This window comes from Zalophus californianus, chromosome 9 (assembly GCF_009762305.2).
Source record: "Zalophus californianus isolate mZalCal1 chromosome 9, mZalCal1.pri.v2, whole genome shotgun sequence".
Taxonomy (NCBI): Eukaryota; Metazoa; Chordata; class Mammalia; order Carnivora; family Otariidae; genus Zalophus; species Zalophus californianus.
The window spans coordinates 48,104,424-48,128,216 of NC_045603.1; the positions used below are offsets into that span (position 1 = coordinate 48,104,424).

The 23,793-nt window shown below is 39.4% G+C and overlaps 1 protein-coding gene across 1 annotated transcript; it reads left to right on the plus strand.

The window, feature by feature from the left end:
• On the plus strand, positions 1–23,793 carry IL26 (interleukin 26). The gene is made up of 5 exons (XM_027591787.1): positions 1–171; positions 257–313; positions 486–620; positions 23,190–23,255; positions 23,584–23,793. Exons 1-5 carry the CDS (start codon positions 1–3, stop codon positions 23,668–23,670), a joined length of 516 nt encoding a protein of 171 aa, XP_027447588.1. The 3' UTR covers positions 23,671–23,793.

Genomic DNA, 23,793 nt, shown 5'->3' on the forward strand with positions numbered 1-23,793 from the left:
ATGCAGGTGGATTGCATTTGGAGGTCTGGGTTGCTGTTTGTTGCTCTGTCTCTTGCCATTGCCAAGCACAAACCATCTTCCTCCGCGAAAGGTTGTTACCCAAGGGGAACACTGTCCCAAGCTGTTGACACACTGTACGTCAAGGCAGCATGGCTCAAAGCAACAATTCCAGTAAGTATTGGGCTCTGCTTAAAATGATGGCCAAAAAGACATTTGTCATTCTGGATGAAACTTAGTTCTCTTTGTTTTATTGTAGGAAGACCACATAAAAAATATACGATTATTAAAAAAGAAAACAAAAAAGCTATTTATGGTAAGCCAGAGGGTTTATGTCTTTTTCGTTTTTCTACTTGCTTGATCCTTTCTCCCCTGCATTTTAATTTTTCCAGATGGTCATTAAGTAATAATCAGGCGGGTATTTCAGCGACATTTTACAAAAGTTACTGGTGCTTTACCTTAGGCAATTTCTTATATGTCATTTACAGAAAAACTGCAGATTCCAAGAACAGCTTCTGTCCTTCTTCATGGAAGATGTTTTTGGTCAACTCCAGTTACAAGTCTGCAGGGAAATACATTTTGTGGAAGAACTTCATAGCCTTAGGCAGCAGTTGAGCCGCTGTGTAAGTATGCACAGCAAACACGGTGAGTTTGAGCCTAGAAACCTACCTAGAAACCAGCATGTAGGAAGCTGTCTCCACACCGAAGGGTGAGTAAACGGGGCGCTGTCTCCACACCGAAGGGTGAGTAAACGGGGCTTTTCAAATTGTTTGCTTGTGGTCCAAACGGACAGTTTATCGTCAGTGAACCAGCACTGAATAAGCATGTATAACTCATAATGCCACTCTGTTTATTATTTCTTACAGAGTGGCACCTCAGACATGTTGAAGGTCTAAAATGACACAGAATGATCCTCAATGTCTATTTACTTACCATCTCCCAAGAGATTCATTCGCTTACTTAATAAATATTTCTTAAGTTTGCCAGACACTATTCTAGGCTCGCTCTTTCTTTCTTTCTTTCCTACTCATATTGATGAGGGCTGTTAGATTACTTTTTTCTTAGTTATTTATCTAATTTTTTAAAATAGTTATGTCCTTTTTGAGGCATAGTCTCAGTCAAAAGTTTAAAAACTTTAAAAAAGGGCGGTATGTCTTCTTTGGTACTTAAATTATGTGATGCTGTGGTATAGTCACGGTCACCATAAACAATGGGGAATTCATTAGGAAGGTAAAAGTGACCAAACTTCTGTATAAACATCCACAGTAATAAAGACCAGTGCAGAAAAATGAAACAAAACAAAGCAAAACAATTAAACCAGGATGAGTGCAATAGTAGTTGACTTGCCTCTGTGGGGAATGGTGGATCTTTTCTGTGATCTTGTTCGGGTTCCAACGATGCCTTCCCAGCCTCTTGTGCTTGCACCTTGCAGGAGGTGAGACGGTGGAGCAGTGATGATTATGGCGGTCCTTGGGTTGCCAGGTGGAGACAAGCTCCCTACCCTGGGGTATTATGGTCATTGAGACTTAAACTCTGGGCAGTTAGAGGCAGATTTTTATTTCTTTTTTTTTTATGTTATGTTAATCACCATACAGTACTTCATTAGTTTTTGATGTAGTGTTCCATGATTCATTGCGTATAACACCTAGTTTAGTACGTGCCCTCCTTAATACCCATCACCAGGCTAACCCATCCCCCCACCCCCTCCCCTCTAGAACCCTCAGTTTGTTTCTCAGAGTCCATAGTCTCTCATGGTTCGGATTTTTATTTCTTAAGAGCTAGGATGTCTTTTCCTCGTGGTCCATAAAAGTGCTCAGGATCTCGAGTTGCAGATCACAGTACAGTGGCATTTTATGTGGGTGAGTTGATCAGTTAGGTAAAGAATTTACACTCCTTCTCCTTTTCTTTGGTTAGTTTGTATTTAAGTTATGTCCTTGTTTGAGACTTGGGTTGCATGGTGTTTCATAAACTCTCCTATTCCATTCAAATAAGTGCAGTGAGAAGAATTACAAACCAGTACCTCTGTAGAAGAGAGAGAATGCTCTGGGCCAGTTCCCTTGCCTAAACTCGGGGAAAGAAACTTAGACTTATCTTTGGCTTTTTCTATCTTGACCTATGAGGTCATCTTATTAAGACAGTGAATAGTAGGGTGCCTGGGTGGCTCAATCAGTTAAGTGTCTGCCTTCAGCTCAGGCATGATGATCCCAGGGTCCTTGGATCGAGCCCCACCTCATTGGGCTCCCTGCTGAGTGGGGAGTCTGCTTCTCCCTCTACCTTTCCCCCTCTGCTCGTCATCTCGCTCTATCATTCTCCCCCTCGCTCTCTCTCCCTCTATCTCAAATAAATAAATAAATAAAATCTTTAAAAAAAGACAGTAAGTAGTAGAGTCTCTTAAATTTAAGCTGAATTATCATATAATTTTATATTTCATTTCCCCCAAAACTTATTAAGTTGTTATTACCCTCCAGTAAGAGCATTTTCACCGCTGAAAGATTTGAAGAGAAAGAGAATATCCCTTGAAGGACTTGATATAGGGGAAATAATGCGATGTAAGTCAGTCACTATAGGCTAGAGTGAGTCTAAAAGAACAAGCCAGCTGCTCCCTGAATTTCAGTGTCTGGTGACAGGGATCCTTTTCAGCCTGGTTTTGTTTGTCTTTTTGTTTTTGTTTGTTTTGTTTTTTTAAGTGAATTCTGTTTCTCTCCTTTTTTGTTTGTTTGTTTGTTTGTTTTAACCCTGGTTCCTCTGTGTAGGTGCTATTCATTGTTTTAGCTATCCGATTTAATTTAATGTTATTTCAAATGAAGTTGATGGTGAGGCACTAGAATAAATCCTTGCCTGATACTGTAGCGTATCTGGACATCTGGAACCCCTAAGCCATGTCTGTTTTCCCATCAATTCGGTTTCCTCGCCTCAAATAGCTAGAGAACACGTAATGATAGCTGTAAGCGAAACCAAGCAATGTTCTACGGGAAACACTTAGAAAATATACAACTATCTAGTTGTATATTTGAGTTGTTTTTGGAGTTGTTGTTTCCCTGAAGAGACCTGTCAATCAAGACGCTTCTGTCCATAGAGATAATCTTTCAGGGACGTGGGCCACACGGCGGATGGGAGCAGCGGGGCGCCTCTCACGCAGGTTTGGCTGCTTACCAAGGTGGCTGGCACCCCCTTGTGGCCACATACGAGCACACATCCAATCAACCTCCCCAAGCGCCCACCTAATTCGGGGCTTTCCTTCTTACTTTCTCCCACCTGAAGCCAACCGTTGCTAGCTCCAGTTAATTTGTTTCACAAACTGTGGAGTTTATGCCCTGGGGTAAAGTAAACACTTCTGTGAAACTGAAAAAGAAAACCAGAGGATGAGCCTGAGCTTTGGAAAGCCTTCTCAGACATTGTTCTAGGGAAATAGATGCTTGTCTTGCGTTTACTCTTTTGGCCAATCATAATTTTGCATTTTTGATAACAGAAGCAGGTATCTGTTTAATATAAACTTACTGAGCATCTGCTCTCGTCAGTGAATGATTTCTTCTTACGAATATCTTCTCATGAATAAAAAAGGGAAGCGAAACAGACAAAATCGAGCTTTCCTGAAAATGGTGTTGTGAAGACAAACGAAAACCTAATCACCTGAAACGAAATGGTGAAAAGAAACGAGTCAGTTTTGTAAATTGACTTTTTGCAAGCTGCCTTACAGCAGGGTAGCCTGCTTCGGTATTTTCCAGGTCTGTGCTGAGTGAGAAAGGCCAGTATGATTTGGTCCCTACTCTCTGGAGGGGCAGGAACCGCAGGGGAGAAGCTTGAATAAAGGCTTGATGGTATGACACGACACACCCTATTCAGGAAGCTGCAAGTAGTAGAGTGGGAATGTGAAGTGGCTTGGGGAATGGGAAGAGGAGGCTGGTTGGTAGACTTTTAGCCAGGAGACGCTGGTAAGGGCCTGGCTGAGTAAGGCATGACAGCTCTAGCCACGGAGAAGGACTGTATCCTGAAGAGAATGTAAAGCCACTGAAGGGCATGGCATGATCAATTCTCTATGTTTCCGAAAGACCTCTTTGGTGACGGTAGAGGGGTGTAGCTGGGGGGTGAGGCTTGAGGGAGAAAAAACAATGAGAGGAAACAATAATGTGCCTGGAGTAGAGTGGTGGCGCTCTAGTGTCAAGGGCGAGAGTCTGAGGAGGAGAGGAGAGTCTGGGATGAGGCAAAGGTTCTTTCTTGGGGGGCTGAGGGGGAGGGGGGGTCGTTCATTAACAGTATAGAAAGAGGAAGCGTGGAGGAAGGTAAACAAGTTGCTTTAGACCTGCTCAAAGTTTCAGAGTCCCATGCATCAGCGTAATCATAAAACTAGTACATACATTTTCCATCTATATTTTTGTGTCTGTTTACTATTTATGATGTGTTTCTTAACAGTACTGAGATATAGTTGATACACAATTAACTGAACATGTTTAAAGTGTATGATTTGGTAGTTTTGACGTACGTATGCACTTCTGAAGCCATCACCACAATTAAGACAATGAACATAGCCGTCAGTCCCCAAAGTTTCTTTGTGCCCCTTTGTGATCCCCTCCCTCTCTGCCCCGTCTCACTGTCCCCAGGGACAGTGCCTTTTGTCACTATAGATTTGTTTCCATATCCTAGAATTTAATGTAAATGGTGTATGAATTATACTCTTTTATGTCTGTTTTTTCCACCTAGCATAACTATTTTGATTCACTCATGTTATTGAGGGTATCAATAATGTATTCCTTTTTTATTGCCAAGTAGTATTCCACTATAATGATATACTACAATTTATTTATCTGTTCACCTACTGGTGGTTATCTCTTCCCAGTTTTTGGCTATCACAAATAAAGCTGTTATGAATACTCATGTACAAGTTTTTGGACAGATATTCTCATTTCTCTCGGGTAATACCTAGGAATGGAATAGATGGACTATAGGTCGGGTGTACATTTTGTACAAGATGGCCAAATTGTTTTCCAAAGCGGTTTGTACCATTTTACATTTTTCACCAGGAGTGTGCGAGAGCTCAGTATCCTTGCTATCACGTGGTATAGTCAATGTTTACTGATGCCAGCCAGTGTAGGTGGAGGGTAGTGGTATCACATTGTGTTTTCAATTTGCATCTCCTCATTACTAGGGTTGAGCATCTCTTGATTTGCCTGTTTACCAACAATGTATCTTCTTTGGTGAAGTGTCTGTTTGGATATTTTGCCTGTGGAAAAAAAAATTAGTTTGGTTATTTTCTTACTGAGTTTTGAGTATGTGTGTCTTAAAATATATTGTGCATGCAAATCTTTGATCAGATACATAATTTGCAAATATTTTCTCCTGGCCTATGACATCTTCTCATTATTTCAAAAGTGTCTTTTGAAGAGAAGACATTTTACATTTTTTTAATTTTATTTTTTAAGATTTTATTTTTTTATTTATTTGACAGAGAGAGACACAGCGAGAGAGGCAACACAAGCAGGGGGAGTGGCAGAGGGAGAAGCAGGCTTTCCGCTGAGCAGGGAGCCCGACGTGGGGCTTGATCCCAGGACCCTGGGATTATGACCTGAGCTGAAGGCAGATGCCTAATGACTGAGTCACCTGGGTGCCCCCATTTTACATTTTTTAAAAAGTTTTATTTTTATTTATTTGAGAGAGAGCAAGAAAGAGAGAGAGAGAGAGCCAGTTCGAGCTGGGGGGGGGGCAGGCAGAGGGGGAAGGAGAAGCAGTGAGCTCGATGTGGGGCTTGATCACAGACACTGAGATCATGACCTGAGCGGAAGGCAGATGCTTAACTGACTAAGCCACCCAGGTGCTCTGACATTTTACATTTTGATGATGTCCAGTTTATCAATTTTTTCTTCAGTGAATCATAAAATCATACCTTTTGTGCCATATTTAAGAAATCTATATTTAATACAAGGTCACAAAGAATTTTTACTATGTTTTCATCTAGAATTTTTCTAGTTTTAGGTTTCACATTTAGGTCAATGCCTTTTTGCATCTATTGGGATGATCATGTGATTTTTATTTTTTAAACAATTGATACAAATTACATTGATTTTCAAAGTTAAACCAACTTTGGATTTCTGGGATGCACTCTAGCTGGTAATAAAGTGTTATCCCTATCATGTATTGTTAGGTTCAGTTTGCTAAAATTTTGTTAACAATTTTTGCATCTACATTTATGAGGGACATTGGTCTGTAGTTTTCTTGACTTGTAATATCATTGTCTCATTTTTGGAATTAGTATAATGCTGGTCTCATTAAGTAAGTTGGAAAGTATTCTCTCCCCTTGAATTTTCTGGAAGGAGTGCATAGAATTGGTCCTTTGAAGCCATTTTTGAAGCCAATGGTCCAGTGATGCCATTTTTGCCTAGAGTTCTTTTTTTTAAAGATTTTATTTATTTGAGAGAGAGAGAGAGAGAGAGAGAGTGAGAAACAGCAGGAGAGGGGAGAGGGTCAGAGGGAGAAGCAGGCTCCCCGCTGAGCCAGGAGCTTGATGTGGGACTCCATCCAAGGACTCCAGGATCATGACCTGAGCCGAAGGCAGTTACTTAACCAACTGAGCCACCCAGGCGCCCCTAGAGTTTTCTTTATGGGAAGATTTTAAGCTAAATATTCTATTTTTTTAATAGATGCAAGGCTATTCAGGTTATCAATTTCTTCTTGAGTGAGCTTTGATAGTTTTTCAATGATTATTCATTTCATCAGATCTACCAAATCTTAGCCACCAAGTTATTTACGCTATTTCCTCACTATCTTTTTAATGTTTTGTATAGTATAGAATGATGTCACTTCTCTCATTCTCAATATTGGTATTTTTTGTCTTCACCCTTTTTTTCTGAAATTTTATTGAAATTCATCAATTTTATTGATTTCTCAAAGAGCCAGTTTTTAGTTTAATTGATTTTCTCTATTATTTTCTGTTTCGATTTCCCTGATTTCCATTCTGAACTTTATTATTCCTTCCTTCTGCTACATTTGAGTTTAATCTACTCTTTTCTTTCTGGTTTCTTACATTGAAAGCTTGGGTCACTAACTTGAGATCTTTCAGTGTTTTCTTAAGGTGGAAGCTGAGGTTATCAGTTTGAGGTTTTGTTTTTTTTTTAATCTTTTCAGTACAGGAATTTAGCGTTATAAATTTCCCTTTTGGTACAACTTGAGCTACGTCCCACAATCTTTGATATGTTGTGCTTTATTTTCATTCACTTTGAAATACTTTCTAATTTCCTTTTTGATTTCTTCTTTGATCCATCGGTTATTTGGAAGGGTGTCATTCAGTGTCTGTATATTTGGGAATTGTTCCAGATGCCTTTTTGATTTTGATTTCTAATTTGATTTTATTTTGGTCAGAGAGCATCCTTTATATGACTCAAATCCTCTTGTATTTGTTGAGCCATGTTTTGTGGCCCAGAATTTGGTTAATTTTGGTAAAAGTTCTTTGTGTATTTGAAAAGAATAGCTGTCTTGCTGTTGGGTGGGGTTTTCTAGAAATATCCAGTAGATCAATTGATGGTTACTGTTTTTCAATTTTTCTATATCTTTGCTGATTTTCTTTCTACTTATTTTATCAATTACTGACATCTCTGACATTAATTGTGGCTTCTTCTGTTTCTCCTTGAAGCTCTATCAGTATTCATGGTAGAAGTTCATGTATTTTGAAATTCTGCTATTAGGTGCATAAATATTTATGACTGCAATGTTATCTTGATGAATTGACCCTTTTATTTTATAAAAGTACCCTATTGTCCTTTATAATACTCTTTGTTCTGAAACCTACTTTTTCTGATATAAATAGAACCACTTCAGCTTTCTTTTGATTAGTATTAGCATGATGTATTTCTCTGTCCTTTTACACTTATTTGTGCCTTTTAGTTACAATGGATTTCTTATAGGCAACACATATTTATGTTGTGTGTGTATTTATCTACTCTATCTTTTTATTCATCGGTTTAAGCCATTTAGTTTTAAGTGATTGGATTTTAATATGGTTGGAGTTAAGTCTACCACCCTGCTTGTCTTCTGTTTACCCAGCCTGTTCTTCGTTCCATTTTCCTCTTTTTCTGACTTCTTGATTGATTTTTAAAATGATTTCATTTTATCCCTTTTGTTAACTTAATAGTTAGTTATAGCTCTTTGTGTTTTGCCATTTTTGAGACTCTTCATTCTTTTGTGTAGGACCAGGTTTCTATCTGGCATTATTTTCCTTTTCTTTGAAGGATTTCCTTTAACATATCTTGTAGTATGGTTCTATTGGGGATGAATTCTTTCAGGTTTTTTTCTTTTCTCCTCTTCTTCCTTCTTCTTGCAGTTTATTTGTTAAAGGTATTGGGTCATTTGCCTTACAAAGTTTCTCATAGTCTGTATTTTGATGATTGAATTTTCATAGATTCATTTAATATTTTTCTTTTATTTTCCATACATTGGTAATTATGCATAGATTCTTGATCAAATTCAGGCTTGATATTTTGGCTGAATCACTTCACGTGTAGTGTCGTGTATTTTTCATCAGAGGTACATAGTATATGGCATTTAGGTTTATCATGTTAGCAGTCATTAATTATTATCTAGATCTATTTATTCATAAGGCATTGCAAACTGATACTTTACAAATTCTATTATACCTTCTTTATTTATAAGTGGGGTAATTCCATAAATAGAACTTACCCCTTACTACTTGGCTGTCCTGAGAAATTGATCATATAAAAAAGCACAAGTAGTTAATTCTTTTTCTTTACCAGTTTTCAATATAAGGAATTGCTTTTCTAACATTCTTCCAAGGTGATCAATGAGTAGTTATTTTGTCTTAGTGTTGTTATTAACTCATGGACTTGTATTATTTTTCATTTTTGAGGAATCTTTCTGATTTCTACAAGCTTCCTGCCTTTTGGGATTCTTTGTAAGTCCACTAAGACTGCCATCTTATTGAGCCACTCCCAAGAGACAGCACCATGATAATTATCATGGTTGACCATTCGGTCTGGAATTCCAGTACCATTGTATTTGAATGTCATCTTCTTGTTTTTGGTAACATTCTAGGCATTTTGCAGTACCTAATAAAATATTATATATTAAAATAGTCTGATTTGGGTGATTAAGATGGTATAATTGTTCAAAGGAAATAAGTTATGGGTGATGTAAACACTTTTATTTTTATGATCTTTGCTAGCCATAGTATTTGGATAGTTGACCTATGTATATGTAAAAAACACATTAAAGATTCTTATAGAACTCAAATACTCTCAGACTTAAAAAGGAACTTAATAGTTGCTTAGTTGAATTTACAAAATAATTTGCCTAATTGCTAGTGATCCAAATTGAAACTGAAAAAAAATTCCATTCGTTTTTGAGATTTCATGATCTACTTTAATTAACATTTTGAGAGCTTGAATAGTAATGGTGATTAGATACATTTCTTTATATTTATTGTATGTATTTTTTTAAGATTTTATTTATTTATTTGAGAGAGAGAATGAGATAGAGAGAGCATGAGAGGGGGGAGGGTCAGAGGGAGAATCAGACTCCCTGCTGAGCAGGGAGCCCGATGCGGGACTTGATCCTGGGACTCCAGGATCATGACCTGAGCCAAAGGCAGTCGCTTAACCAACTGAGCCACCCAGGCACCCCTATATTTATTGTATGTATTTAATTTCAAAGTCTGGTAAGTGTTGGCAAATAGAGTATTGGTGTCTCGATTTCTTGTAGTGTGTTCAATAAGTAATTTGTATACCCAAGGGCAACTAACTTACCAACTTATGAAGCGTTGCCAATTCTTTATCCTGGTAATTTCAGTTTTTTGTTTTTTTTTAAGATTTTATTCATTTATTTTACAGAGAGACACAGTGAGAGAGGGAACACAAGCAGGGGGAGTGGGAGAGGAAGAAGTAGGTTTCCCGCTGAGCAGGGAGCCTGATGTGGGGCTTGATCCCAGGTGCCCCAATTTCAGGTTTTTAATTGCAATTGATTGAAGTAATAAAACCAGAATTAGGAAGTGAGACCAACCCTGTGTTATTCTCTCATTAAGTGCAAAGTCCAAAACCTGTCTTCAACAATACCAATAATTTCATCTTGTGGTTGTTGGAAGAATTAAATGAGATAATATACCAAAGTTCATAGCATGTAGTTGTTCCATAAAATTGTTAGTGTCTTTTCTTATCGCTTTCTTTACACAGAACACTAATTTTCTTCCAATTATACTTTCTCAACAATTTCCAAAGGAGTGGCTCACCTAAACAACAGATTCCTTTTCAGTGCCAACGTTAGTGTTAACTTGCGTAATATGTATAATTTACAGTAATCTTTAAAGAGATCATTTTTTAATAATTGAATATATTATTCAATGTAATTGAATTTTGAATAATTAAAAATATTAAATAAATATATTTAAACCAATATATTTGGTAATATATATTTTCTAATGATCATATAGAATAAATATATTTTCTTTTTTTAAATTTTTTATTATTATGTTAATTACCATACATTACATCATTAGTGTTGGATGTAGTGTTCCATGATTCATTGTTTGTGCATAACACCCAGTGCTCCATGCAGAACGTGCCCTCTTTAATACCCATCACCAGGCTAACCCATCCTCCCACCCCCCTCCCCTCTGGAACCCTCCGTTTGTTTTTCAGAGCCCATTGTCTCTCATGGTTGGTCTCCCCCTCCGATTCCCCCCCTTCATTCTTCCCCTCCTGCTATCTTCTTCTTTTTTTTTTCTTAACATATATTGCCTTATTTGTTTCAGAAGTACAGAACTGTGATTCAACAGTCTTGCACAATTCACAGCACTTGCCATAGCACATACCCTCCCCAATGTCTATCACCCAGCCACCCCATCCCTCCCACACCCCCCACCACTCCAGCAACCCTCAGTTTGTTTCCTGAGATTAAGAATTCCTCGTATCAGTGAGGTCATAAGATACATGTCTTTCTCTGATTGACTTATTTCACTCAGCATAACACCCTCCAGTTCCATCCACGTTGTTGCAAATGGCAAGATCTCATTCCTTTTGATGGCTGCATAATAGCCCATTGTGTATATATACCACTTCTTCTTTATCCATTCATCTGTTGATGGACATCTTGGCTCTTTCCACAGTTTGGCTATTGTAGACATTGCTGCTATAAACATTGGGGTGCATGTACCCCTTCAGATCCTTACATTTGTATCTTTGTGGTAAATACCCAGTAGTGCAATTGCTGGATCGTATGGTAGCTCTTATTTTCAACTGTTTGAGGAACCTCCATACTGTTTTCCAGAGTGGTTGCACCAACTTGCATTCCCACCAACAGTGTAGGAGGGTTCCCCTTTCTCCGCATCCCCGCCAACATCTGTCGTTTCCTGACTTGTTAATTTTAGCCATTCTGACGGGTGTGAGGTGGTATCTCATTGAGGTTTTGATTTGGATTTCCCTGATGCCGAGCGATGTTGAGCCCTTTTTCATGTGGCTGTTGGCCATTTGGATGTCTTCTTTGGAAAAATGTCTGTTCCTGTCTTCTGCCCATTTCTTGATTGGATTATTTGTTCTTTGGGTGTTGAGTTTGATAAGTTCTTTATAAGATTTTGGATACTAGCCCTTTATCTGATATGTCATTTGCAAATATTTTCTCCCATTCTGTCGGTTGTCTTTTGGTTTTGTGGACTGTTTCTTTTGCTGTGCAAAAGCTTTTTATCTTGATGAAATCCCAATAGTTCATTTTTGCCCTCGCTTCCCTTGACTTTGGCGATATTTCTAGGAAGAAGTTGCTGCGGCTGAGGTGGAAGAGGTTGCTGCCTGTGTTCTCCTTTAGGATTTTGATGGACTTCTGTTTCACGTTTAGGTCTTTCAACCATTTGGAGTCTATTTTTGTGTGTGGTGTAAGGAAATGGTCCAGTTTCATTCTTCTGCATGTGGCTGTCCAATTTTCCCAACACCATTTGTTGAAGAGACTGTCTTTTTTCCATTGGACATTCTTTCCTGCTTTGTCAAAGATGAGTTGACCATAGAGTTGAGGGTCCATTTCTGGGCTCTCGATTCTGTTCCATTGATCTATGTGTCTGTTTTTGTGCCAGTACCATACTGTCTTGATGGTGACAGCTTTGTAATAGAGCTGGAAGTCCGGAATTGTGATGCCGCCAGCTTTACTTTTCTTTTTCAACATTCCTCTGGCTATTCGGGGTCTCTTCTGGTTCCATACAAATTTTAGGATTATTTGTTCCATTTCCTTGAAAAAAGTGGATGGTATTTTGATGGGGATTGCATTGAATGTGTAGATTGCTCTAGGTAGCATTGACATCTTCACAATGTTTGTTCTTCCAATCCATGAGCAGGGAACGTTTTTCCATTTCTTTGTGTCTTCTTCAATTTCTTTCCTGAGTATTTTGTAGTTTTCTGAGTACAGATCCTTTGCCTCTTTGGTTAGATTTATTCCTAGGTATCTTATGGTTTTGGGTGCAATTGTAAATGGGATCGACTCCTTAATTTGTCTCTCTTCTGTCTTGTTGTTGGTGTATAGGAATGCCACTGATTTCTGTGCATTGATTTTATATCCTGCCACTTTACTGAATTCCTGTATGAGTTCTAGCAGTTTTGGGGTGGAGTCTTTTTGGTTTTCCACATACAGTATCATATCATCTGCAAAGAGTGAGAGTTTGACTTCCTCCTTGCTGATTTGGATTCCTTTGATTTCTTTTTGTTGTCTGATTGCTGTGGCTAGGACTTCTAATACTATGTTGAATAGCAGTGGTGAGAGTGGACATCCCTGCCGCGTTCCTGACCTTAGGGGGAAATCTCTCAGCTTTTCCCCATTGAGAATGATATTCGCTGTAGGTTTTTCATAGATGGCTTTTATGATATTGAGGTATGTACCCTCTATCCCTATACTCGGAAGAGTTTTGATCAAGAAAGGATGCTGTACTTTGTCAAATGCTTTTTCTGCATCTATTGAGAGGATCCTATGATTCTTCTTCTTTTGTTAATATATTGTATCACGTTGATTGATTTGCGGATGTTGAACCAACCTTGCAGCCCAGGGATAAATCCCACTTGGTCATGGTGAATAATCCTTTTAATGTACTGTTGGATCCTATTGGCTAGTATTTTGGTGAGAATTTTTGCATCCATGTTCATCAAGGATATTGGTCTGTAATTCTCCTTTTTGATGGGGTCTTTGTCTGGTTTTGGGATCAAGGTAATGCTGGCCTCATAAAATGAGTTTGGAAGTTTTCCTTCCATTTCTATTTTTTGGAACAGTTTCAGGAGAATAGGTATTAATTCTTCTTGAAATGTTTGGTAGAATTCCCCTGGGAAGCCATCTGGCCCTGGGCTTTGGTTTGTTGGGAGGTTTTTGAAGACTGCTTCAATTTCCTTAGTGGTTATAGGTCTGTTTAGGTTTTCTATTTCTTCCTGGTTCAGTTTTGGTAGTTGATACATCTCTAGGAATGCATCCATTTCTTCCAGGTTATCTAATTTGCTGGCATAGAGTTGCTCATAATATGTTCTTATAATTGTTTTCATGTCTTTGGTGTTGGTTGTGATCGCTCCTCTTTCATTCATGATTTTGTTGATTTGGGTCATTGCTCTTTTCTTTTTGCTAAGTCTGGCCAGGGGTTTATCAATTTTGTTAATTCTTTCAAAGAACCAGCTCCTAGTTTCGTGGATCTGTTCTAATGTTCTTTTGGTTTCTATTTCATTGATTTCTGCTCTGATCTTTATTATTTCTCTTCTCCTGCTGGGTGTAGGCTTTATTTGCTGTTTTTTCTCCAGCTCCTTTAGGTGTAGGGTTATGTTGTGTACTTGAGACCTTTCTTGTTTCTTGAGAAAGGCTTGTATTGCTATATCCTTTCCTCTCAGGACTGCCTTTGCTGCATCCCAAAGATTTTGAACAGTTGTGTTTTCATTTTCATTGGTTTCCATGAATTTTTTTAATTCTTCTTTAATTTCCTGGTTAACCCATTCATTCTTTAGTAGGATGCTCTTTAGCCTCCATGTATTTGAGTTCTTTCCAACTTTCCTCTTGTGATTGAGGTCTAGTTTCAAAGCACTGTGGTCTGAAAATATGCAGGGAATAATCCCAATCTTTTGGTACCGCTTGAGACCTGATTTGTGACCTAGGATGTGATCTATTCTGGAGAATGTTCCACAGGCACTAGAGAAGAATGTGTATTCCGTTGCTTTGGGATGGAATGTTCTGAATATGTCTGTGAAGTCCATTTGGTCCAGTGTGTCGTTTAAAGTCTTTATTTCCTTGTTGATCTTTTGCTTAGATGATCTGTCCATTTCAGTCAGGGGGGTGTTAAAGTCCCCCACTATTATTGTATTGTTGTCAATGTGTGTCTTTGCTTTTGTTATTAATTGCCTTATATAATTGGCTGCTCCCATGTTAGGGGCATAGATATTTACAACTGTTAGATCTTCTTGTTGGATAGACCCTTTAAGTAGCATATAGTGTCCTTCCTCATCTCTTATTACAGTCTTTGTTTTAAAATCTAATTTGTCTGATATAAGGATTGCCACCCCAGCTTTCTTTTGGTGTCCATTAGCATGGTAAATCATTTTCCACCCCCTCACTTTCAATCTGGGGGTGTCTTTGGGTCTAAAATGAGTCCCTTGCAGACAGCATATGGATGGGTCTTGTTTTTTAATCCATTCTGATAGCCTGTGTCTTTTGATTGGGGCATTGAGCCCATTTACATTCAGGGTAACTATTGAAAGATATGAATTTAGTGCCATTGTATTGCCTGTAAGGTGACTGTTACTGTATATTGTCTGTGTTACTTTCTGGTCTATGCTGCTTTTAGGCTCTCTCTTTGCTTAGAGGATCCCTTTCAATATTTCTTGTAGGGCTGGTTTCGTGTTTGCAAATTCCTTTAGTTTTTGTTTGTCCTGGAAGCTTTTTATCTCTCCTTCAATTTTCAATGACAGTCTAGCTGGATATAGTATTCTTGGCTGCATATTTTTCTCGTTTAGTTCTCTGAAGATATCATGCCAGTCCTTTTTGGCCTGCCAGGTCTCTGTGGATAGGTATGTTGCCAATCTAATGTTTCTACCATTGTAGGTTACATATCTCTTCTCCAGAGCTGCTTTGAAGATTTTCTCTTTGTCTCTGAGACTCATAAGTTTTACTATTAGATGTCGGGGTGTTGACCTATTTTTATTGATTTTGAGAGGGGTTCTCTGTGCCTCCTGGATTTTGATGCCTGTTTCCTTCCCCACATTAGGGAAGTTCTCTGCTGTAATTTGCTCCAATATACCTTCTGCCTCTCTCTCTCTTTCTTCTTCTTCTGGGATCCCAATTATTCTAATGTTGTTTCGTCTTACCGTATCGCTTATCTCTCGAATTCTGCCCTCGTGATCCAGTAGTTGTTTATCTCTCTTTTTCTCAGCTTATTTTCCATCATTTGGTCTTCTATCTCACTGATTCTCTCTTCTGCCTCATTTATCCTAGCAGTTAGTGCCCCCATTTTTTATTGTACCTCATTAATAGCCTTTTTGATTTCAACTTGGTTAGATTTTAGTTCTTTTGTTTCTCCAGGAAGGGTTTCTCTAATAACTCCCATGCTTTTTTCAAGCCCAGCTAGTATCTTTAAAATCATGATTCTGAACTCTAGGTCCGACATCGTACTAATGTCCGTATTGAGTACGTCCCTGGCAGACGGTACTACCTCTTGTTCTTTTTGCTGAGGTGATTATTTTCGTCTTGTCATTTTGTCCAGAGGAGAATAGATGAATGAGAGAACAAAATGCTAACAGGTTAACAACGTCCCCAGCAAATATACTCTAAACAAATCAGAAAAGACCTGAAACCAGGGGAAAAGAAAGGGAAAGAAAGAAAAAAGAAAGAGAGAAAAAGAGAAAAAAAGAAAAAGAAAAAGATAAAAACCAACAAAAACAGAACAAAAAAAAAACAGAATATGATCAAATATGATCAGGCTAGTGCATAGATCAGTGCCACACACTAGATTTTGGGTGTATTTTGGTCTGTTAGAAGAACGTGCCTCCTAAAATTTTAAAGAAAGAAAGACTTATATATGTACAAAATAAGGGTTGATACAATGAAGGGATGGAAGATGACTGTAAAGATGAAAATTATAAAAGATTTTATAAAAGGAATTGATAAGAAATTGTTCGAAAAAAGAAAGAAGAAAATTAAAAAAAAAAGAAAAAAAAAGGGAGAGAATGTGATCAGGCAGGAGACTAGAACAAAGCCATACACTAGTGATTTAGGGTATATTTTGATCTGTTAGAAGAAACTGTATCTCAAAATTTTAAAGAGAGAACAACTTATATATATATATATATGCCAAAAATAAGGGTAACTACTATGAAGGGATAAAATATGACTCTAAAAATGAAAAATGAAAATGTTTTTGTCAAAAAGGGATTGATAAGATGTTGGTTGAAAAAGGGAAAAAGAAAAATAAAAAAAAAACAGTTAAAAAATTAAGTTTGAAAAACTAATGAATCATGGTAAAAAAACCATGAATTCTATGTGCAGTATTCCCCTAGCGCTGGAGCTCTCCCATTCTCCTTGATAGGTAAACTTGGTCTTGGCTTGCTGGCTGTTCGTGCTGATCTTCTGGGGGAGGGGCCTGTTGCCGTGGCTCCCAAATGTCTTTGCCGGAGGCGGAATTGCCCCACCCTTGTCAGTCCAGGCTAAGCAAGCTGCTTGGGTTTGCTCTCAGGAGCTTTTGTTTCCTCCAAGCTCTCTGTACAGCTTTGGAGGACCAGGGTGAAAATGGTGGCCTCCCACTCTCCGCCCGGAGGAGCCAAGAACTTGGGGCCCCGCTCCTCAGTGCGCCCCCAGAGAAAAGCAGTCAGTCACTCCCTTGTCCCCGGTCTCCGGCCGCACTCCGTGCTCACCCGGCCTGTGACCGAGCGTTTCTATCTCTGGCCCCCGACCCCGTGTGGAGTCTCCAAACCCAGCAGATCCCTGCGGTGCACTCCTGCGCCGCTCCTCCCGGAGGAGGAAGGGGAGTCTCCCCGGATCTGCCGCTTGTTGGGTCCCTGCTGGAGGAGCAGTGGCCCGACTGGGCTGCAGATCACAGTTTATGGCCACCCCGAGCTGAGAGCCCGCGCCTCGGCTCCGTCTCTGCAGCCGGCTTCCCCGCTCTGATACCTGGGAGCTCTGGCGCACTCAGGCTCCCCCGGTCTTTCTGTGACCCCAAGGGTCCTGAGACCCCACTGTCCCGCGAGGGTTCTACCCCCGCTTAGCCACTGGAGCGACGTCCCTCAGCGGAGCCGACTTCTAAAAGTTCCGATTTTGTGCTCCGCGGCTCTATCATTTGCCAGAAGCGGCCGGTGGAGGCCCCTCCCCCGCTGTCTATCCTCCCGAATATCGCCTCGGATTCACTTCTCTGCACGTCCTACCTTCCAGTAGGTGGTCGCTTCTCTGTTCAGAGAGTTGTTGCTACTCTCTTCTTCCATCTCCTGTTGAGTTCGTAGGTGTTCAGAATGGTTTGATCCCTATTCAGCTGAATTCCTGAGACCTGTCAGGTCTCCTACTCCTCCGCCATCTTGCTCCGCCCCCTAGAATAAATATATTTTCTAATGATATTATAGAATCTCTTTGTTGGTGAGTTTACTCCTTGGTTAGTGATATATAACTTTTCTATCAAAATTATGGGGCACAGCTCTATCCTTCCATGTGCTAAATTACATGGACTTATTCTCTTTTTATTGATATATGATTGATGTATTACATCTTATTAGTTTCAGATGGGCAGCATAATGATTCGGTATTTGTATCAACTGTGAAATGATAAAACTCCATGCATGGACTCATTCTGATAAACAGTTACACTGAGAATTTTTAAAAATCTGCAATAAAGTTATACTACCCTAGTATCTGTTTGTATTTAAGGTATGGAAACTCTAGTTTTTTCTATGACTGGGACATGAAGAAATGTTGAATCAGGGTCTAGGATTATTGTAGGTAAGCAAGATCATACACACAAATCTATGTCAGATGATTATATTAGTTATGGAGACTATAGACATAAGACAATGTTTTGTAAACTCTTCTGATATATATTTACTCAGGAATTGGCTACCTGTCATTTGTTTTTTAAAATTAAATGTCTGATTATGAATTTGGCTAATAGTTTAGTCATTTTCCCTCCTTTCATGCAAGCTCTTTGGACACAAATTTAATTATGCTTTCTTACGCTAATTAAAAAATTTCCTTTCTAGGTTTCCTATAAACCTTTCTGGTCTTAGTAGTGTTGTATTGATGTCTTAAAGCTCAACGTTTGCCAAACTGACATTTAGTTTTTTCAAAATGGGCTACACTGATATGCTTTTCTCAACTGTTATTTTAAATGCACCTGAGATCGTATTTGTAAGACCTCACATAAAAAACGGCAGAAAGTTAATTAATAAGATTTGCTTAAAACTCTACATTTGCTATCATACAACAAAATTAAATTAATTTAATATTTAATTGAATCCCTTATCTATCATTTGCATTCTGGGGGAAAGAATGTTTCAGGAAACCAAGGTCATGGCCAGAGTAGGAACTGTGTTAACTGTTAACCATTAAGTTCAACTAAAAACAAAACCAAAACCAAAAAAAGAAGACAAAAAACAAAAAGAGATGGTTCAATCCAGTCTGAAGTCATATGCTGAGGTCAATATGTATGATTTTATACTCTTCCAGAGGTTGTGAAAATGCTGTATATGTTTATGATAGATGTAACATAATAGAACTCTTGAGAGAAAGAATTTGAGGTTGTTCATTTGAGAATACACTTGGAGCAATTAGTTCTCTGCAGGACTATACTGCAGGTAGCTGTCTAGTCCTTGACACACATTTTTCATTTCCTCAGAATGATCAGTGGAGACGGATTTTCCATTTGTGCTTTAGCTGTGACACACAGTACAGATTTGTATGATTATTCAAAACATGAGGAGATTGGGGGTCACAAAATTGTGATTGTATCTGTTCGCCCAATTGTTTTTAACAAATCAAAATGCTCACAAGTGCCCAGGATATTCATTCTGTTATTAAACCATAGGCTTTGTGAACCCTGAAGGTGTAAGCTGGTGCTTGCATTGTATTCATTGAGTCATTCATTCAACGAATATTTATTGAGCATCTAGTATTTGCTGAACACTCTTCCAGATGCTGGAACAACAAAAACTGACTGATAAAGTCTCTGTCCTTTGAGAACTCCTTGAAAATGCTTCCAGCCAGGTTCAGCTGGTCTCAGCTTCTGCTGGGTGCTGTGTAGGAAGCAGGCCTCAGGAGAAGATGAAGCAGGGCTGGAGGCTAAGGGCCACACCACCCGTCATTGACTCTGGCCATTTTAGCTGAGACCGGAAGGGTGTCCAAATCATCTCTACTCGCTTCAGGCTGGAGCGCTGAGCTTCCTCTGCTTATCCCTTCTCCCTGCTCCTGCCACTTTATCTTATTCACCCTTCAAGGTGCAACTAATTGTTTTTTTTCTTCTGGAAGCCTTCTGGGATCCCACAGTCAGGCTGCCTCTGCTGTCTTAGAGAAATTGTATTTTTTTTTTAAATTACGATATTTATCACATAGTATTTGCATCACTGTCTGTCTCAGTAGATTGTGAGCCATCCCTTGTGCCCCAAGGCCATTTTTATCTTGCAGGCTACTTTTTAAAAAATTAAATTAATCGGGACGCCTGGGTGGCTCAGTCGGTTAAGCAGCCGATTTTTGGTTTCGGCTCAGGTCATGGTCTCAGGGTCCAGGGATCGAGCCCCACATGGGGCTCCTTGCTCATCGGGAGTCTACTGGAGACTCTCTCCCCTTCTGTCTCCATATGCCCCTCCCCCCATGCTCCCATTCTCTCTCTCTCAAATAAACTTGAGAGTGTTGCCTGGTGTTAGTTACTCCATGACTATCCCATACTTTTCTTTGAGTCCTAGTTATTCTAGTCCTATTGACAAATGGCCTGGAGTCTAGATCATATCTGCTTTGGTCAAGTCTGTCAAATCATGCAGCCGTTCCTACAGTAAAACGGCTGACCCTATGTTGTGCATTGCTTTCAGCAAATGCAACTATACACTGAAATAGAAGGTAAAGGAAATCATTCCTTTAGAAATTTCTCTTTCCGAGATAAGTCATCTGAATTATGACTGTAAAACCTGGCTGTCCTTCTGGGTCTGTAGACATGTTTACAACAGTGAGGAAAAGGAGAACCTTCTTGCAGGATCTTTAGTAGGACATCATTTACAGTAAATGGAACTCGAGACACCAGAAAGCATCCCGTAAACCAGCACAACCCTAGTGGCCACGCCCGCGCCTGTAAGTGGTTTTTGCTGTTGCTGTGGTGATGGTGGTGTGGTGGTTTTGCCAAACCTCCTTTTCTCCTTTTGTACTCTTCTTGCTCTCCTCAGATGGAGAGAAGTCAGATGCCTTTCTTGTCCTTCCCATCCGGTGTGGGATGAACTGCAGGTCGGCGTTCTCTGGGCAGAGACATAGCAGGAATGCCTTAATGATACTTAACTTCTGTACTGTCCAGAATTTGGTTGGTTTCTTTGGCTTCTTCGGTGTTAAATCTTTAAACCCTAGCACACGCATGCTTGATACTATGCCATCTGACTTGCTTCTGGGCTTTGTAGTTGATCCTCTGCATCTAAGAACTTGGGTGTTGTGCCTTGGAATTAAGCAAGTATTGATTTTCTTGATGTTCTCTTTCATCCAATTGCAAGATTTGGACCAACTACTTTTATATTAGATGATTTCAGGTTAGAAGGAATTAGCATCTAATCAAACCCTCTATTTATAAATTAGTGGGAAGACTTCTCTAAATTCTTTCCATAGCTACTACCTTGGCTGGACTAGACTTGGTTATTTCTAGAATTTCCTTTTGTAGTTCCAGTCTGAAAAACAAATGATGAAGAAGCACACATGCACACACAACAAACACGGAATTTCTTCTATTATCACATCATCCATTTTCGAGTTGAAATCTCTGTCTCTGTCTCTCTCTCTGCCAATCAGCTTAGCCCTTTAAAGCCATCTCCAGCATTTCCCTCCTGTAATGCAGAGCAAAGATCTTTAAGCTAATCTCTCTTTGGAACTGGACTTTCAGTGTTTTCAACAAGAGACTGGCTTAGTCAGAATATCTTTTCCAAGTTATGCTGGTTGTTTTTTTTTTTTTTTTTTCCAGTATAATAGAGTGGTTCTAAGTACAGACTCAGGAGTCTGAATATTTGGGTTAAGATCTCAGCTCTTCCTCTTACTGTGTGAACATAGGCAGAATATTAACTTCTGTGTTCAGTTTCCTAATCTGTAAAATGAGGATAACAATAGCACCTATCTTGTAGGATTGTTGGGAGGACCGAGTGCGTGAATATAATCAAAGCCTTCAGATTAGTGCCTGCTACATAATGCTAGCGTGATAACTGTTGACTGTTATTATTTTCCCCTAACAATCTCCCCAGTATTTTTGTCTTCACTTGAAGGGGAATTGGGATAAAGAAGAGAGGTCCTGGACCTGCTGAATTTTTACCTTCTAACCTTGATCTGGTATTTCCTTGATTTTCCTATCCACAACTACTATTTACTCTTTTTTTTTGTCTTCATGTCTTTAGCGTCTGGCACTAAAGCCTGACACACAATAGGCACTTCACCAACTTTTGCTTAATGAATGAATAGATTCTTTCTGACTGTACTCTCCGACATTGGCTACCACTGTCTGGGATCTCTCACTCTCTGTTTCAGCCTCCCTCCATCTGGTCTGGGTTGGAATGTCCTCTTCTTAATTCAGGGCTTTTATCACAGGGCAGTCCAATGCCATGCTTGCAAATCCTGCAAACCAGATCTTTACCGGAACGTTCTGTGTCTGCAGCTCTTCTGTGCTTACTCAGGGAAACCCGCTTGACAAGAAGGATCTCTTCCTTCCTATGCGGTGTCTGACCCAAAAGCAGAGTTCCCATTTGGGCAGTCGTGACACCATCACCACCTTTACGTCCCACAGCAGCATTTGGGATGTAGCTGGCAAATCATTTCAGTTGTCTCCTCTTGATAAGGAAAGGAGCCTGCATGCTGCCCATTCTCCCTGCTCTCCTCCTCCTTGTGTTCTGGCCTCAAGGGACCTGCTGGTTGACATTGGCCATGTTTTGATTGTTTCAACAAATGTTGTAATTTAGCTGCTTCCATTTTGTGAGTTTTTACTGTTATCTTTGTTGATGTGCCCGGCCCTATTTTATCACTAGGATAGGACCTCCGTGACACCTTCGGCAAGTAACTTAACCACTGGGCCTTGGCTTCCTTTTCTGTAAATCGAGAAGAATTGGCCTATACAATCTCCTTGGTCTTTTCCAGCACGAAGCTTCTGTGAGTAAAGACTAAAGAGATAAATTAGACATTTTCACCTTTTTCTTCCATTTTCTCTAATGAACCCTATAGAAATGTGAGGGTGAATAGAGGACAAAGTTAATGTCCTCCCACTTGATTTCTAAGCAATTTCTGTGCTCAGATAGGGACTGGAAATTCACCTCCACAAAGGAGGCTGGCAGTTTCTCCTGGCCTGGCTACTGCCCATCTTCTCAAAATGTCAACCTGCTCCTTCTCCTTTTGTAGAAACTAATATTTCCTGGTCCTTTCTCCTGGCAATCAATACCTGAATATTGTACTATGCAATGCAGATAGCAGACAGGGTGATTTTTCAAAAAGGGAATTTTTTCTTGTCAGTTCCCACATCTTCCATGCTTCCTACATCTCCCTGCTTAGATTGCCCTAGCCATGCTGTCATTCTTTTATTTTCTGGGAAGCACTAAGTCTTTCCACCTCAGGGCCTTTGCACGCCTTCTCCTCTACCTGAGTTTTTCTCTCCTGTGCATCCTCCCCAACACCCTCTTTCCTTTCTTCACTTCCTCATACAACTGGCTCCTTCTCATTTTTCAGATCTCAATTTAAATGTCATTCTTCGAAAGAGCCTTCTCTGACCATCCCGTTGAAAGTAGGTCATTCCTGTAAATTCCTATCATAGAGCCCTAGGCAATACAAACACAGATTTCATTGTAATTTATAATTTGTAACTTTTTGTTTTTAAATTGATTACCTGCTTCTCCCATGAAACTATAACCTCTGTGATGACAGAAACCAACTATTATTTACCTGCCAGTGCACACCTATGCTCAGGACATTATACCTGCTCAATAAATGTTTACTGAATGGATGGGAAAGTATTATTAGAGCCTCTTCAATAATATAATCTGTGTTTTCTGTTGATTTATTAGATTTCCTGTGCTTCCTCAGCTAGAGAGATGAAAATGATTACCAGGATGAAAAGAACATTTTATGGGGTAAGTATTTCAAGTCATTGTTTTTGAGTACTCTGTTTTCTATTTTTATTTATTTTATTATTATTATTATTATTTTTTAAAGATATTATTTATTTATTTGACAGAGAGAGACACAGCAAGAGAGGGAACACAAGCAGGGGGAGTGGGAGAGGGAGAAGCTGACCTCCCGCTGAGGAGGGAGCCTGATGTGGGGCTCGATCCCAGGACCCTGGGATCATGACCTGAGCCGAAGGCAGATGTTTAATGACCGAGCCACCCAGGCACCCCGAGTACTCTGTTTTTTAAAATGTGAAAAATTTCTGCTTTTATATCTCCACTTTATCTGCAGATTGGAAACAAAGGAATCTACAAAGCCATCAGTGAACTGGATATTCTTCTTTCCTGGATTAAACAATTCCTGGAAAGCATTAAGTAATGCAAGGAGCCAAGTGCATGGATTGGATTACTATTTTGGAATATAAGGAGAACTACTGGAAATACATTTGTAAGAGTCTATTTCTTTAAAAAAGTTTTTGTACAAGTTAGATGATGCAGAATA